Source organism: Lates calcarifer, linkage group LG7_1 (assembly GCF_001640805.2).
Source record: "Lates calcarifer isolate ASB-BC8 linkage group LG7_1, TLL_Latcal_v3, whole genome shotgun sequence".
Classification (NCBI taxonomy): domain Eukaryota; kingdom Metazoa; phylum Chordata; class Actinopteri; family Centropomidae; genus Lates; species Lates calcarifer.
Window position 1 is genome coordinate 22,322,322 of NC_066839.1, and position 16,439 is coordinate 22,338,760.

At 40.0% G+C, this 16,439-nt stretch overlaps 1 protein-coding gene across 3 annotated transcripts in view; it reads left to right on the top strand.

Moving 5' to 3' along the window:
• Positions 1 to 15,785, top strand: part of cdk19 (cyclin-dependent kinase 19) — a 44,043-nt gene extending 28,258 nt beyond the window's left edge. For all 3 annotated transcript variants that reach the window (XM_018699715.2, XM_018699717.2, XM_018699718.2), the window contains 9 exons: positions 2,573 to 2,630; positions 4,256 to 4,387; positions 5,454 to 5,597; positions 7,927 to 7,996; positions 8,112 to 8,184; positions 8,969 to 9,066; positions 9,302 to 9,380; positions 10,720 to 10,965; positions 14,235 to 15,785. In XM_018699715.2, coding sequence (XP_018555231.1) covers positions 2,573 to 2,630; positions 4,256 to 4,387; positions 5,454 to 5,597; positions 7,927 to 7,996; positions 8,112 to 8,184; positions 8,969 to 9,066; positions 9,302 to 9,380; positions 10,720 to 10,965; positions 14,235 to 14,360 — 1,026 coding nt within the window. In that variant the 3' untranslated portion in view covers positions 14,361 to 15,785. The remainder of the gene's footprint in view (positions 1 to 2,572; positions 2,631 to 4,255; positions 4,388 to 5,453; positions 5,598 to 7,926; positions 7,997 to 8,111; positions 8,185 to 8,968; positions 9,067 to 9,301; positions 9,381 to 10,719; positions 10,966 to 14,234) is intronic.
• Positions 15,786 to 16,439: the final 654 nt, after the last annotated feature.

Below are 16,439 nucleotides of genomic sequence, written 5' to 3' on the forward strand. Positions count from 1 at the left end.
GAAATATCTTACCATGTCTTTATGTGCGAGTTCATCTGGTTCCTCTTGTCTAGTTCCACTTTTATTTCAGTTTTTCATGTCCTTTATGTTATCTGGAACATGTAGCATGCTCATTTTGCATTTTTAGAAGCACTGACACTCACTCAGATCTTTTACAGCACAGTCCAGAGGCGATAATTGTATTTCAAACAGCCAAGATGAATACCTTGAGGCCAGGCATATTAATTCAGTTAGGCCTGTTTAGAATGTGAAAGAAAAACTGTTGAGCCTGAACTTGTCAGGCCTTTTAAGAGACACTTGCCTTTGTGTTTGCCAATTGCTATGTGTTGTGTTGTGGGCATGAATAATAGACCTCATTATTTGTGCTGTTTCTATAGCAACAAGACGTGTTTGCCAGGCAGATCTGAGTCTGCCAAAGCAGGGAGTTCACATTCACACAGACACGCAGGGGAAATCAACCGGCTGTTTGATGACGAGCAGATACTGCATCCTACTGCATGAGATGGCAACTGTAAACTTAAAAACATGAGCCTTGTGATTTTCTGCACAAACGAGCAACTATATGTCTGTTTGTTTGATATAGCAGGCTAATTTGATGAGCAGCACAGTATGCATAACCCAATATTATATAAAGGAAGTGTAAATGTGGATTGGTGTGAGGTTCTATTTTACGATCAGCAAAGCCAATGAATCAGTGTCTTTTTTATTTTAACAACCAGATCAAATGACTATAGGCCCTGTTATAACTGGGTGGTGGGTCTTGGGCACACAGACTGTGGCTGTTTCCAAGTGGACCTACTGTTTGGTTCATGTAAGTGCAAAAGGGTTGGCTGAGGTGGATTATACATTGGAAGTTGTAATGATTATCAAATTCACTTCTAGCTAGTCACAGCCCTGGTGTCATTGCTCCATAACAGCTGTGCCAGTCACAGTGACGCATGACAACAACAGGTGAACAAATGGCAAGAGGCTTCTCCAGGAAAATATATGGTTGTCCGGATGGTGCTGAGCACACAGCAGCTTAGTTCTGCAACCAGGGGCATCAAATCACCAGGTGGCACAAATGTAGCTCTCAGACATCAAAGACACATTCTCACCTTTTTTAGGAAATGACTAAGCCCGTGCCCGACCCAGAATTTTGTCTGGTCAGCACGACACACGCACGTACCTCGAACGACAGGTGGGCTGTTTCACAGTAGAGTCGGTAAAGACACAGATACAATCCATAAAAGCTTTATGGATTTTTTTTCGGAATTTGTCCCATTAGAGTGGATATTATTAATTAATCTAACTTAATGTTAATTTCAATCTATCCTCTTTATTTCTTTGCTTTGTTTTTCTCTTCTCGTTCTCCCACTCACCTCATCAGGGTGTCACCTCTGCCCCACTTCCTCTAAGCGCCGTTTCAAATTAAAAGCCCCTTTTGAGTCGTGTAACTGAAGCTGAGAGTAGCGCTCAGTGGTACCAAAGTATTACACGCATATGCAAACTGAATTTCATATTATCGGACTGTTAAAGTACCTCGTACGTTAGTTGTTGCGCCGCCAGGAAAACAGGTGAATATACGTAACGTGAAAGGTGTCAAACGTAGTGGCGAACAGACTGCAGTTCCTTTCACCCTGGAGAGTTCTGGCTCGTTGTCCTACAGCCTGCTAACTCTGCTTTCATCAGGCGTAGTTTTAAGCAGCGCTAGTGGGCGGAGTAAAGCGCGCTCTACGTCAAGACTCAGAGAGAAACTGAAAACCAGTGACATCGAAAAAATGCTGGATTCTGTTCTTACTGTCAAATCTTAATGTCACTGTTCTGGCTCCATACAAAATAGCCTGATGTTTCTCAGAACTGGTAGAGAGCAACCCGAAGCTAAAACAGCTAAAACGGCCTCCAATAAATAAATAAATTCAGCCCTAAAGCTGCCTACTGAACGTTTTGATATTATAGATTACATGACTATGTAACAGCAGACAAAATTGGTAACTAAGTAAAATGTGTTTGAATATAGTTAAATGGAGAGTGAATTGGAGATTTCAATTTGTCAGGTGATTAGACACAAGTCATGGGGAAAGTCATCATAACAGCCTCATAAGTTGATATGTCAGTGTTGTGATAGCTTTACACTTAAAATTCCTTAAACAGAACAGACAGGACTGCTTTTTATCCAAACTTTTCAAACACTGCTGATTCCCTTTGATTTAGGTCCGTAAACTAATCCATCTTTATTCCGACAGGCTTATTTTTGTTTGTGATCATTGGCCAGGTGTTTAAGTGCGTTTGACCCCATTCCTGTGGTGTGCTGTTGCAGGATTCTGTGAGAGTTTTAAGTGCACTCTTGCAAAATGGCTGACTGACATGGTCATGTGGTTGTGTGGTTCAATAACCTGAAGGGCAGCCAGTATGGGCCACTGCACACATACCTGTTTGTTATTTTGTAAAAGAGAATCACTTATAAAATAGGGTGTATTTCTTAAATTATTGTCCAGTGTGACTATTATACTAGTGTGTATAATTGTATATACTCATGGCACTTTTGCACTATACATAGTATCTAACACTTCTTTGTCTCTGTCTCTTACAGAAACCAGCTAACATCCTGGTGATGGGGGAAGGTCCTGAACGAGGAAGAGTTAAAATCGGTATAGCAGTTTGAAAAAATATTTCTGTGCAGTGCGTGACTGATTCAGATAAGTAGATTATGCAGATATACTGTCATCGTGACACTGGAGCAGTGAGGCCGTTGGCTTGTTTTAGTGTCCGATAGCAGCAGTGCTTACCTCTATCTGAGAGGTTGACAGGGAGCTCAGATCAGCGCTGATTGCATAAGCCAGCTGGCCAGGGGACTGTTGAAGGGTAATTCCTGCAGTGCTGGAGTCTATTTTTAAACTTTGTGCACCTAGAAATAGCACTAGGTTGTTGTCTTAGTGTAACTAGACCTTTTACAACTGGTGCTATTTAGTATTTCTGTGGACTGAGTGACTGTTACTGCTGTTCCAGCAAGAGAAAGTTGATCTCAACATACGCATGCAGCAGTTTCACCTGTCCAACTGGTTTGAACACGTTTCACAAAAGAAATTTAAGATGAAGCAGAATCAGAATTTACAGCAGGGGTGAGTTAGCTGCTCTGGATGACTCACTTTCACTTCTATTTAGATGACAGTTTCATTTCAAGTTCCGAGCTGTAACGTTCTGGCAGAGAAGGGTACATTTCCAAAAACCATGGTTGATATAAGGAAACTGCTAAAAGTGAAATTATAGACTTACAAGTAAAAATCCTTCAATTTTATTCGTTCCCACAAAAATAAGAATACAAGTTATTTATCACATTTATTATAATAATAGTATTTAATACTTTTATAATTGGGAAAGTTTCTGAGGACTGGTAAGTTATATTGATAGTATACTGATAGTAAGTAAATGATTGTATTACAAAACCAGATGTGAGCACAAATTTTCTGGGTCATGTTTTTCTGTGGTTGGACAATATGTGTTTGGGCATGGTGGGTAGTATAGAAATAGAAATTCTTTGTAAACTTTGTTAAGTTTCAAGTTAATAGTGAGAATGGATGATGTTGTAGTTGCAGATTTACTACTGAACTCAGGTTGTATGTAGGTTTAGTTAAGTTTAAGTTTGTAAAGCACTCACTCCATCACAGGCTGTTGCTCTGAGTAGATGGTATTAACTTAAGGACACTGATTGTGTCAACATTGGATTTTTGCATCTAGATTTTAGTATGAAAAACAACCTCAAACTATAAAAGTGAGCAAGACAAGTATAGGATTTTGGAAAGTGAGGGGGACACACCTCTTCTATCCACAGTGGAAATAATGCCCTTGGCTGAAGCAAAATACAGTGTCTTCAAAAAGTATTCAGACCTCTTCACTTTTTGTCCACTTAGTTGTGTTGTAGATTTAGGTTCTGAATATGTGAATATGAAATGAGAGATATATATAGAAGCAAGTCACTTGAGAAAAATGTCAATTTAGCTTTTTATACTATACATAGCATTCTGACATGTGATCCTTAGGTTTGATAAATAGTGGCCCAGAGGCCATTTTAGCAATGAAGGAGATACTCTTCTCTGTTGAGTTAAGCATGGATGCTAATTTGTTTCAGGTTTAGCTGTGGATTTTGTACTGTTTTAAATTATTCACTCCAGAGACCAAAGTGCTGCCATCAAGATCTACACTCCAGGTCACAGGCAGATAAGCATGATGTCTTTGTTAGCTAACCACATCTGTCTTCTCTTCCTACCTCCTGTAGCTGACATGGGTTTCGCCAGACTCTTCAACTCTCCCCTCAAGCCACTGGCGGACCTTGACCCCGTCGTGGTGACATTCTGGTACAGGGCCCCTGAGCTTCTGCTAGGGGCCCGGCACTACACCAAAGCTATTGGTGAGTACGGGGTCACATGTACAAAGAGAGCCCTCCTGTATGTACATGTTGAAAACAGTCCATGAACATACAACTCTCTACACTAACTAAGGACTTTGACCTCTGAATGTTTGCTTGACTGGGGCAGGTATGTGTAGGTTTATGTTATATGACATTTTTGAATTCAGATCAATAGTTGAGCATAATCAGTCTTTCAGTGTTTCTCACCAAGACCTCTCAGTGTAAAGGAATGTACATTGCTGATTAAACAAGGTCTGAGTGCCCACATGATTCATGATCTTTATCAGTATGAAGGGAATGTGTCTATGTCTCCATATTTATCATTCCTGGAACATGAGACAACACTGTCAATCTGTCATCACAATGGTTCATACTCTGAACACCGACTGTGGCTGAGGCCACCACCATGTTTGTGATTTTATGAACTCTCTTGTGTAAAGAAGTTTTTAAAAAGTGTCTAACATACAGTGACAAGAAAAAGTATCAATTTCCTGGTTTTCTGCATCAGTTGGTTACAAAATGTGATCTAATCTTCATCTAAGTTATAGTAATGAACAAACACGATCTGTTTTAACTAATACAAATTGTTCACAGTTTAGGCTGGGAAAAGTATGTGAACGCCTAGGCTAATAGCATCAACAAAAGCAAAGTGGAGTCAAGTGTTAGCAAACCTGGAGTCCAGTCAATGAAGAGAGTTTGGAGGTGTGGATTAAAACTACTGTGAAATTTAAAATGAAACATTGTTGATCTGAATAGAGCTTGAAAGGGCTGCAAAGCAATCTCAGAGAGTTAGGTGTTCACCAATCCACCGTGTCCATAAATGGAGATCATTTAGTACGGTGACTTGTCTCCTTAGAAGTGGGTGCCCAGTCGTGATTACTTCGAAAGTCCCACCCTCCTGTCTCTACTTGTGAAAACCAGAAAGTTCCAATGGGTTCACATACTTTCCCTTGCCACTGCAAAATCCATCTTCCAACAGACTTGAAAAACCAACTTTAATTAACTCCAGGAAGACTAATGTATGTAGCTAATGTACCTCAGCACTCTGTGTATGTATATGCATCAGATATCTGGGCAATCGGCTGTATCTTTGCGGAGCTGCTAACATCGGAACCCATCTTTCACTGTCGGCAAGAAGACATCAAGACCAGTAACCCCTTCCATCATGACCAGCTGGACAGGATATTCAGCGTCATGGGTTTCCCTGCAGGTATGAACTATCTTTAATTGTATTTTTACATTTCAAACCTGATCAAATATTTCATTGAAAGATGAATGAGCGGGGAGGCTTGGGTTGTGTCTGATTTACAGACACTCACTGATATACGACACAGTTCCTCATACTAATGTGAAATGCAAAGCAAACAATACATAAACAAATGCAGAGAGCACAAAAATATATATTAATGGTATATTAAAAAATTTCAATTAGATACATGTGACAAAATACAACATTAACATCTATCACTGTGCTGTAGTCCTCCACCTACGACTTCATCATTTAAGCAAAACAAAGAACATCAAATACTGAGATCCTATCCTGTCATTTTGTGGCCATCACACTAGTTTTCAAACCATTGTGATTTCAGTTTGTGTAAAGTCCTAAATACATTTCAAGTGAAGTAAAGTTTCACAGTTCTGAGTGTTATTTACATACATATACAGCACTCCTTTTCCCTACCTGTGTATTGCTGTGTTTCTTGGTGCATTACCACCACCTGAGGAACAGTGGAATAGCGTGAAACTGTTTGCAGGAATCACCACAAAATATAACAAGACCAGGTAAAATCTGGGTACCTTTCTAATACAACAAGCATGTTAAAACTAATTCTTGAGGAACAAAATCAGGTAGTGTATCTTTAATGCCTGAATGCCTGATTTGTGTTTGCCTTGTCAATGCTCTAATGTCATATTGTAACCACACTGTTAGCACATGATGAAGCACAGAACCACTCGTTTCTGAGTGATGTTGTTCAATAATGGCCAGAGAGGAGTTGTTGCAAAACATCGTGATGTCACAGTGAAGTTGACCATTTGGATTTAAATGCCATCACCTCATCATTTTATCCTATTATTATACATTTGTGTTACATTTTGTCATAATTATCATATGAATTCTTGAGTTATAGCCAGAAACATGTTTGTGAGGTCACAGTAACCTGGTAAATGGACTGTACTTATATAGCGCTTTTCTAGTCTTTTCGACCACTCAAAGCACTTCACACTACAGAGCACATTCACCCCATTCACACACATTCATACAGCACTTGTTCTATATATATAAGTGCTTTCTAACACATACACACACATTCACACACCGATGACACATCGGAGGCAATTTGGGGTTCAGTATCTTGCCCAAGGATACTTCGGCACACGGACTGGAGGAGCCGGGAATCGAACCACCGACTGCTCTACCTCATGAGCCACAGCCGCCCCATTACCTGGATAACGTTTTGTTCATCAATCCACACTCAATAAACATCATGAAAGTGACACATTTTTGGAAATGTTTGAAAATTCATTTAAGATCTAACCTGTAATCTCTCAGTTATAAAAGTATTTAGTACTTGCTGTGCACTCCAGATTGTGCTAAGGTGCATCCTGTTTGATTTGATTATCCTTGAATATCTGCTTGTGGCAAATTGATTGGTCATAGTTTAGAAAGGCACACACCTGTGTATATAAGGTCCAACAATACACACTGCACATTAGGATAAAAACCAAGCCATGAATTCTCAGTATTTTATTTATTTATTTATTTATTTTATCATTTTTAAGTGGCCATGGACAACTTTACCCCCTAGCTTTTCCAAATATTATTAATGTAGGTGCTGCTGTTGCAAAGAATATAGCAAGTTTGACCACTGCTCATTTTAGAAAGGTCACCACCAGAAAATGTGTTGTTTATATTATCAAATACCTGTCACCTGTTTGCCTCTGACTGTTAGCGCTACCATTACCTATATGGATACTGCTGTCAGCGCAGCTGCTGTTTTAAGCAAGAAAGCCCCAATCTCAGTGCTACAATAAAGATGGAACACCCATTTGTATTAAAGCATAGGCAGGTTTTATCACTTACCTCTCCACTAGAAATAATGCCAGCTGACTGTCAGTTTTGAACCCTCTCATTCCTGCACCTCAACGCTGGAAATGCTTTGGGACTAGTCTATGACTCTCTCTGAGTGTCCCAGCCAAAACCCACATCTAAACCCCAGAATATGTGTGGAGAGACCTGAAGATGGCAGTTCACTGATGCTTCCCATCCAGTCTGATACAGCATAAGCTGATCTGTCAGGAAGAATGACATAAACTGTCCAAATCCAGGTGTTCTTTGCAAAAAAATGTAAAAACATGTTCACTTTGTCATCATGGGTTATTGACAAAAATGGGATCCATTTACAATTAAATCTACAACACAATAAAGTGTGCAAAAAGTGAAGGGGTCTGAAAACTACTGAAGCCACTGTAAATATACAGGATGAAGTTGTTGTATTTGTTCAACCTAAAGCTTTGTTGTATGCTTTTGCATTCCACAGATAAGGACTGGGAAGACATTAGGAAGATGCCAGAGTATCCCACTCTGCAGAAGGACTTCAGGAGGACAACGTAAGGAGATGCTGTGATGATCTGACCATCATCATCAGAAACTCATAGAGCAACAAAATTCTCAAATACAGTCACTACTATTTAAAGTGTATTGCTGTGTTTTCTCACCTAATAGGTATGCAAACAGCAGCTTAATCAAATACATGGAGAAGCATAAAGTCAAACCAGACAGCAAAGTTTTCCTGTTGGTAAGCGAACACACACACACACACACACACACACAGTCTTGTCTCCACTTCAGGAGACTTCAGGAGATATTACATAGACTCACTCTAACCATAACTACTACATAACCACTACTTGCCTAACCCTAACCTTACCACTACTACTACTTGTCAACACTTCTGTAAAAAGATTTAGGTCCCCACAATAAGAGGAATTCCCAGACTACACACATGCACACACAAAAACCCACAGTATAAGGAAAGAGCATCTGCATATCTGGAAATGTACAAAAAAGTGTTTTTTTAACATAGTGACTTGCCAGTGAACATAGTGTTGCTACATTCCTCAGGTGAACAAAAACATGATAATGCCCCCCCCCAAAAAGTATATGAATAAAGTCATACATTTATTCAGTGTCACCCATTGCAGTCACTCTCTGAACCCAGTGCCTGACAGACATCTTCCCTGGTCATTCTTTGCCAGCCTTGTACTACAGCCAGCCTCATTTGTTGCTTTTTTCTTTCATACTAGTTTCAGAGGTTAGTAAGGTCACAGTCAAGAATATTCCATTGTTTGACCATGAAATTCTCTATCTAAATATTATCATCATCATTGTTCTGCTAAGTTGTTTGGAATTTGAGGGGACTGAATATAAAAACAGCCATGAGTCACTGCTGATCCAGTTTAATGTGAACATCCTTAAACAGCCTTAAAACCGAGAGGCACCGTAACCTCACAGTCATTCTTTCAATTCTAATTGAATTTGTATCGGAGTAACACTGTGAGTATTGTTCTCTCTGTCTTCAGCTCCAGAAACTCCTCACCATGGACCCCACCAAAAGAATCACATCAGAGCAGGCACTGCAAGACCCTTACTTCCTGGAGGACCCATTACCAACCACTGAGTGAGCCTTAATAAACTATTGCAACAGGCTTTGATTTGTCTTTATTCAGCAAAGGAATAACAGGCCAACAGTGATTTACTTCTCTGAGAATGAGGAAATTCTTTTTTAAGTTTTAAGCTGCCTTTTTGTTTTTCCTGTATTTTAGGGGCGGGAATATGTTTTTGTTGACACAACAGTTTTACATTATGTTAATGTAGAGACATATAATCACTGACTTCTGTCTTATTGCTTCTAGTGTGTTTGCTGGGTGTCAGATACCCTACCCAAAACGAGAGTTTCTCAATGAAGATGAGCCAGAGGAGAAAACAGAGAAGGTAATTTTCCAGATTCACTGTCTGAGACAGTCCAAGTCAAGGTCCAAATAGGGTCAATATTTATTGAAAAAAAGACTTAAATTGTATTAAAGGTGCATCATAGATTATCATTTATCTGCAGTGTTTTATTCACATTTCTGTGTAGCAGAGGTAGATTCCCCTGTTTGAATCAAAACCCACTTCCACTTATGTCAGAAGGCAAAAGAATAGAGGGAATAGAGGAATTTCACTGTCCTTTCAGCTATTTTTACAGTGTAATAAATCACTGCAGGATTCAGCTGTGACTTTGCCAGAGGCAGGGACACACTGTACACGCAGAAACAAAGTGCAGCAGAAGGCTGACCTCTGTATGCTGGGCCTATCATGTCACATTGTTGCACCACGAGAGTGAGAATGGCATGCTGGAAAAAGCTCCTTACCAAAGCTGGTAGATGGTAGCTGCATGGTGTGAAGGGAAAGTGAGCTCTGGGACAGAGATAGATGTCTTCTGAGAATGTAGCTTCTGAGAATCTCCAGCTCCTGCATCACATTAGCAGCTGCACCACCTTATCTGAGTGTATTGCTTCATAGCAGAATCTGTGAAGTAAGAGACTTCACATAATGTAGTTGTACATGTGTGGGTATTTCCAAAAAAAGACATTGACCTTTGACCACCAAATTCTAATCACTTCATCCTAGAGTCCAACTGATCATTTGCGCCAAGTTAATAGCGATTGTTTGGAATTGGAAAAGTCAGTTTCCAGGCTGGAACCAAAAATAGTAAATAATAATTAATTATGAACCATGGCGACATCGGTGGGTGTGTCAAATTCTATAGGTAGGATGGAGGATGGAGAGGACAAGGCATTTGGGAAATGTTTGCATAAAATGAAGGTAGCCTGTTCAAATATCTGTAACAACAGTACCAATGCTCACTGGTAATCAATACAACCTGCCATCTTGCTACTATTACTAACTTATTTTGTGTATTGTGCAACACACGCCACTTATTACAATGGTGGACACCCAGCCTTTGCTGGATAGCACCAAGGTTCCAAAAACCTGAAACAGAACTGGTTCAAGAACTAGAACTAATTTGGTGGAAAGGGGGTAATTGAGAGGATGTGGATTCAAAAGAACTATATCTAGAAATTTTGATAGAATTTTGACAAGTATTGAACATATGCTGGCCTCTGATACCGATCTGATACTGTGCACGTGCACACTCCTCATGCACAAACGAGAAAGTGACTGATATGAAACACACTTATTTTTTGGTTACCTCTCCCCACTCCCTACAGTTGGTCTCTGAATTACCTTTGTTAAGCCTCTGTTGGTTGCCCTGTGCTTCTGACTGCAGAACCAGACCCAGCAGCACCAGCAGACGACAGGCCAGACTCAGGCCCAGAACCAGCAGCAGACGACAGCCCAGCAGGCTCCCTCCCAGCAGAGTTCGACCCAAACAAACGGCACTGCCGGAGCCACAGGGGCCACCACCGGTGGGGGTTTACAGCATGGCCAGGACCAGGGGCCCCCCAACAAGAAACCTCGGATTGGGCCCTCTGGGGCCTCCTCAGGCACAGGGGTGCTACAGTCAGAGTACCAGGTCAGTACATTTTACATTGCCAGCTTCAAGAGGAAAGAAGTGGTGATAATGATGGTGATAATCTATAGTATGCTTTTAATACCGTCAACAAATCCCTGGTGTAGACCAAAACCAAAAGGGAATTTCTCCTGTCAACAAGTGCTGAAGCCTGATATGTCTTGCGTGTCTTCTGTGCCATAGAGCTCAATTTTTGTCATTAAACTTTTAGACACACATAAATGAGCTACACTGCACTGGCTGACATGTTTTTTTCATTGCCATGGAAACACACAGTTTATTTTGACTGAATCCTACAAACATCATCGTGCTGGCTTGAGTACTCACCAGAGCACCAAATATGAGTTAACTCAAAGCTAAAATAATCCCCAACACTATTTTCTCCTGGTTGAGTTACAGTTGCTAAAAATGTCAGTAACTGTGTTTTTAGAAATGACTAAACCTTTTTAGAAATGTAACAACATATCTGTGAGCCATTTTTCAAGATTTCCATCTCTAGGAGAAATGGATTTGGGTCCACAGACAGAGTAGGGAAAATCTAAATCAAAAAGTATTGAGAGCTGGACTAACAAATATTTGATTTTGGTTTATTAATGGGATTTGTTGATAATTGGAAATGAATAGAAAAACACCAGCATTATCCATTAAGTGTAAATACAGTGAGAAGATCAAAAACAGATCCAAGTCTATCAACCTCTTTCTTTACTGATAGTATTAGTTGTTTTTCCTATTCTGGATAATGCTGACTAGATTATACAGCAAGATGTAGCTATTAGTTTGGAAAGTCTCCCCTCACTGTGCAGTGTCTGCCAATCTTTGTGGCTCAGGGGATAGAGCAGGTCAGCAGGTCATTGATTCGATCCACTACAACAAGCACTGAATGAATTTTTTGCGTGAACAGGTGAATGTGACCTGTAGTGTAAAGCGCTTTGAGTGGTTGACGTGACTAGAAAAGTGCTATACTTTACCTGACAACACATCTCTCAGGTGAATGCTTTTGCTTGGCTTTTTCCTACTCTGACACCTGTTTTATTTTTGGCTCAAGTGTTATCATAGGGCCATAGAGAGGGAGATTTGTGAGTGTTGGAAGGTGTGATGAAATAAAGGCAGGGGCAGGGAGATCATGTGTCTGTTCTACTACACAAAGCACAGTGTGTTAGAGGTGACTGCTTTGACCTCTAATGCCTGTTTGAGTGTGCTTTATCAGCTAGGCCACACTGGGTGACACTTTTCAGGTGTACATGTAAGTATATTGCCTCGTCCAAGAGCTACCATTAGATGGAGCCTGGTTCCTCTGAAAAAAAAAGACACTGGGTGCAGCTCTTTTCTCTAGGCGATGGCGTGCAGCCACATGTTCTCTCCCCTCATTGGGAACAATTGAAAAAAAAAAGACCCTAGCAGATACACACACTAAGAGAATCTGCAAGTAGAGCACATTGTAACACATGGCAGAGTAGAGCAACCAAAATGGAAATAGAAGCACAGTGGAAGTATAGCTAAAATAAAATTTAATAAGCTTGCATCTTAGGACGATGAAATTTAAATCATAGCAGGCTGTGCATGATATGCAGCACTGCCAGTCACTTTGAGCATTTTGAGTATGTGGAGTTGAGTACTTGTGTTGTTTGTAGGGTGTGTGTGTGTGTGTGTGTGTGTGATGTAATATTTCATTATTGTAGTTCCCTTTAAAAAGGTCAATTGATTGGTAATTTTTCATTGCACTGTTTTTACTGACATTGTATCGTATGCAGTTCTGTGGTTGGCTGAAAAGTATTGGGGTGGTGAATTGTTTCATTTTACCAGCCATTGGCAGATAGACTTAAAGTTGATTGTGGACCATGGAAGCAACTCTCATTATAATGCAGTATAATTCAACAGCATCACAGACTACATCTTCCAAGATGTATACCTCATCAAGTAGGACACTGATGAGATACACAAATGAATCAACATCTCTCTAAAACAACAACAATAAAGATAGAAAGATCTTCATGAAAGTAGGATTTATTACAGGACTGCATTAGCTTTAGCTTTAGCTTTACTAGGTGTTCCTAGTAAACTGCCTACTGAGTGTATGTAGCAGGGGCTGAAGCTGTATGCGAGACAGCTGGTAGCTGTCAAGCCTCAGCGGATGTATAAATAAACCAGTGGAGTGGCCTGACATACCAGGAGGGTGGCTAGCTGTCTGACTGTCACTGTCAGTGTCCCACTTTCCCCTCACTGATCAAACATCCCACTATCCTCCAGGCCATCACCATGCAACACCCTCGATTCATTCTCCTAAATAGATGTTGCACATGTGACCAGGACTGTGTAATGCAGACATGTAAGTAGTTCAGCTGAGGTCCTGTTTCACAGCCAGCATCTTGTCCGTCTGACTCAGCAGAGTTGTTCTATCTGTGAGTTAATGTATCTAATCCTGACTGAGTCCAACAGATTTAGCTAAAATTATGGGAATTTTTTTGTTTTGTTTTCTGTTTTTCAGCCTGTAGAAAGGTAACACCCACAGTGTAATTCAGGCTATCAAAGTTAAGTTCTCATTCTGCAGAAAATCTGCCCTTGTGACAATTTCAAAGCAGCATTTTACTGTTAGCTGCTGAAGGTTGGACAAGTTTGAAATGTGTACTGTTACCTTGTTGATTCACTGATTCCCACATTTAAATCTGAAAAGAGCAAACAATTCTAACTATTAAATACTACAGTAAAAAGTCTAATATATCCTTCTTAAGCTAACATACAGTATACAAGTACAGTACTTGAGTAAATATATTTAGTTTCTTTCCACCACTGCCCCTAAAGGAATAATTTGACATTTTGGCAGGTTTTTTTTTTTTTTTTTTTTGGCCAAAAGTCAGACATAAAGACCATTTCCACTTTTATGTCACTTTACACAGCAGAAAGACCAGAGGCAGGGGGAAACACCCAGCCTGGCTCTGTGCAGAATATGCCTAAAGCAGTAAGATGCTGTATCTCATTTACTTAATCCATAAAAAACTGTACAAAAATGTAAAAACAGTAAGTTTCACATGCTGTGCCCAGATGCTGGTCATCAAAAAACTGATAATAAATACATCCACTGATAAGAGGAATCAAATCCGTAATTTAACACACCGCACATTAAGTGGCACGGCTCTGTGTCAGTCTGCTCGGTACCACATTATATACCTGCTCACATACATTCAGGGTTTAGATTTTTAGCCGTAAAGTGTCAGCTGCATCAAGCTGCTCATTGCTGTATTTTCTCTCCACCCCTCCCTCTGTCTTTCCGTCAGCACTCTGGCTCCCGTCTTGGTTACCAAAGCAACGTCCAAGGTTCCACCCAGCCTCAGAGCACCATGGGATACTCATCATCATCCCAGCAGAGCTCCCAGTATACCCACCAGACACACCGTTACTGACGCTCCCAGTCACTCCTGAACCAGCAGAGGAGTTATCTCCGGCAGCTCCTCCTCCTTCAGACAACCCTCAACAACCTCAGCAGATCAGTCACCGGTCCTCCCTCTGTGCATCATTCCAAGTCAACCATCTTCCTTTTCAACCCTCCCTCATCTTTGACCTCCTACCTGACAGCCTTCATCAGCACTGTAACATGAAGGCAAACAAACATAGGAACCAAAAAATTCTAATAAGAAGTTCTGCCTCATCAGGCTGGTGAACCTTTTCTAAAAGAACTGAAAATAATGTAAAATAGATGTGAAGGCATCACACATACAGACTTAGAACCATGGCACTTACAAAGACAATGTTCCTCATGAGAAAGAATCGCAGCTGTGTTCATATATGTACAGTATATAGCACCTTTTTTTATTAGATTTTTTTTCTCTTGCTTGTTTGCTAGAATTTTCAAGTTTACCTTGATAGTTGATGTCATTGTAAATATTGTTACATATGGAAGCTATCAGATGAAACACGGGAGGAAAAGGCCTTTACTTTCATCTTTAGTGTACTATTACCTTGGATAATCAAATGAGAGGTTTTAGCTAACCCTGTCCTTTTAAGAAGGAAAAAAAGATACAGAGTCAGTGTTTCTACACAGAAAAAAATCAGCTCTTTAGCTGATGCAATTGCAGGGAAATATTAAATGCGCAATTTAACTTAATCTACTTATTATAGGGTTTCTGTATTTAGACCTCTCTTTATCTAGATTTGGATTTGGAAGGTAAGAAAAGTAGTTGTCTTTTTACAGCTCAAAGTTCTGTATACTCTGAGTCACTCCACTACCTTTAGAGATAAGAACCATTTGACAGCCGGGCTTCATTTCCTCTGGCCACAACAGCGGTTTAATGAGGCTGAACGCCTCTTTTTTGTGGCCAGCAGCTCTAGAGTGTTTTCTTATTCAGGAGGACACTTTACTCTTGACACCCATCTTATCATGGACCCTCAAGACTTTCAAGATTTCTGAACACGAACGTGCACATAAATGTATAGGGCAGCTAACAGTACAGCCCCACCCCCCCCATATGCTTCTTGAGACTGTTACTGCCTGATGTCAGATTGTTTTTTTTGTTTTTTTAAGGTTTTATTGTTATCACTGTTGCCCTGTGAGTGAGTGTGAGTTTGAGTGTGTGTGCGTGTGCATACAGTATGTTTTTTATGCATGTTGTTCATTGTTTAACTTACTAGAACTGCACTGACCGCTGAACCAATCTGCAAAGAGCTGGAACAAATGTGGGGTGAGTTTTGTTGCCCATCCTGCACCCATCCTCTTCCACTCTGACCCTGTGGCCAAGCACTGAGCAGACATTTGACATGCTAAGACAATGGGTGCGTTTTTTAATACATGCCGGAAGTAGTATAAATGTACACTGCCACTAGAGCAAGTATTCTTTTCTATTTTGTCTTTCTTTAACATTTTATATAAAGTATAAACACCCACGTAAATATGAATTGAATTAATGAGTCTATTAGAAAACCTTGGAAAACAGTAAGTGGTTGACTGTAACTAAGTACATTTACTGACATACTGCACGTATGGAAATAGTTTGACATTTTGCAAAAGGCTCTTTTTGCTTTCCCGCTGAGTTAAATGATGTTTAATTAGGACAGAAACTGAAGTGTAAACATAACAGTTTGCTGTCTCCTCTTATTTCTTCCAACAATTTTTTTGCCATGACTAGTTGTCAGGCCAACAGCAGCAACTCCAGAAAGTTACTACTTCCAACCAAGACACAGTCAGGCACATAAGCTGTAAGATAGTTAGCTTGGCAAATAAGTGAATTTCCCAAACTGTTAAAATTTTCCACTGAGTATAAATTTGAGCTAGTTTTACTTCTACTACTTGAGTATTTACATTTCATGCTACTTTATACTTCACTACATTTCATAAGGAAATATAATACTTCTTACATCACTACATGTAGTTAAGAGCTTCAATTAACTTTTGTCATACAAAACAGAAGGTAGTTTTTTTCAGAATTAGAGAACAGGTTCAGATTCCTACTGCATTAACAGGAGAGGTTTTCCAGACTCAGTCATAG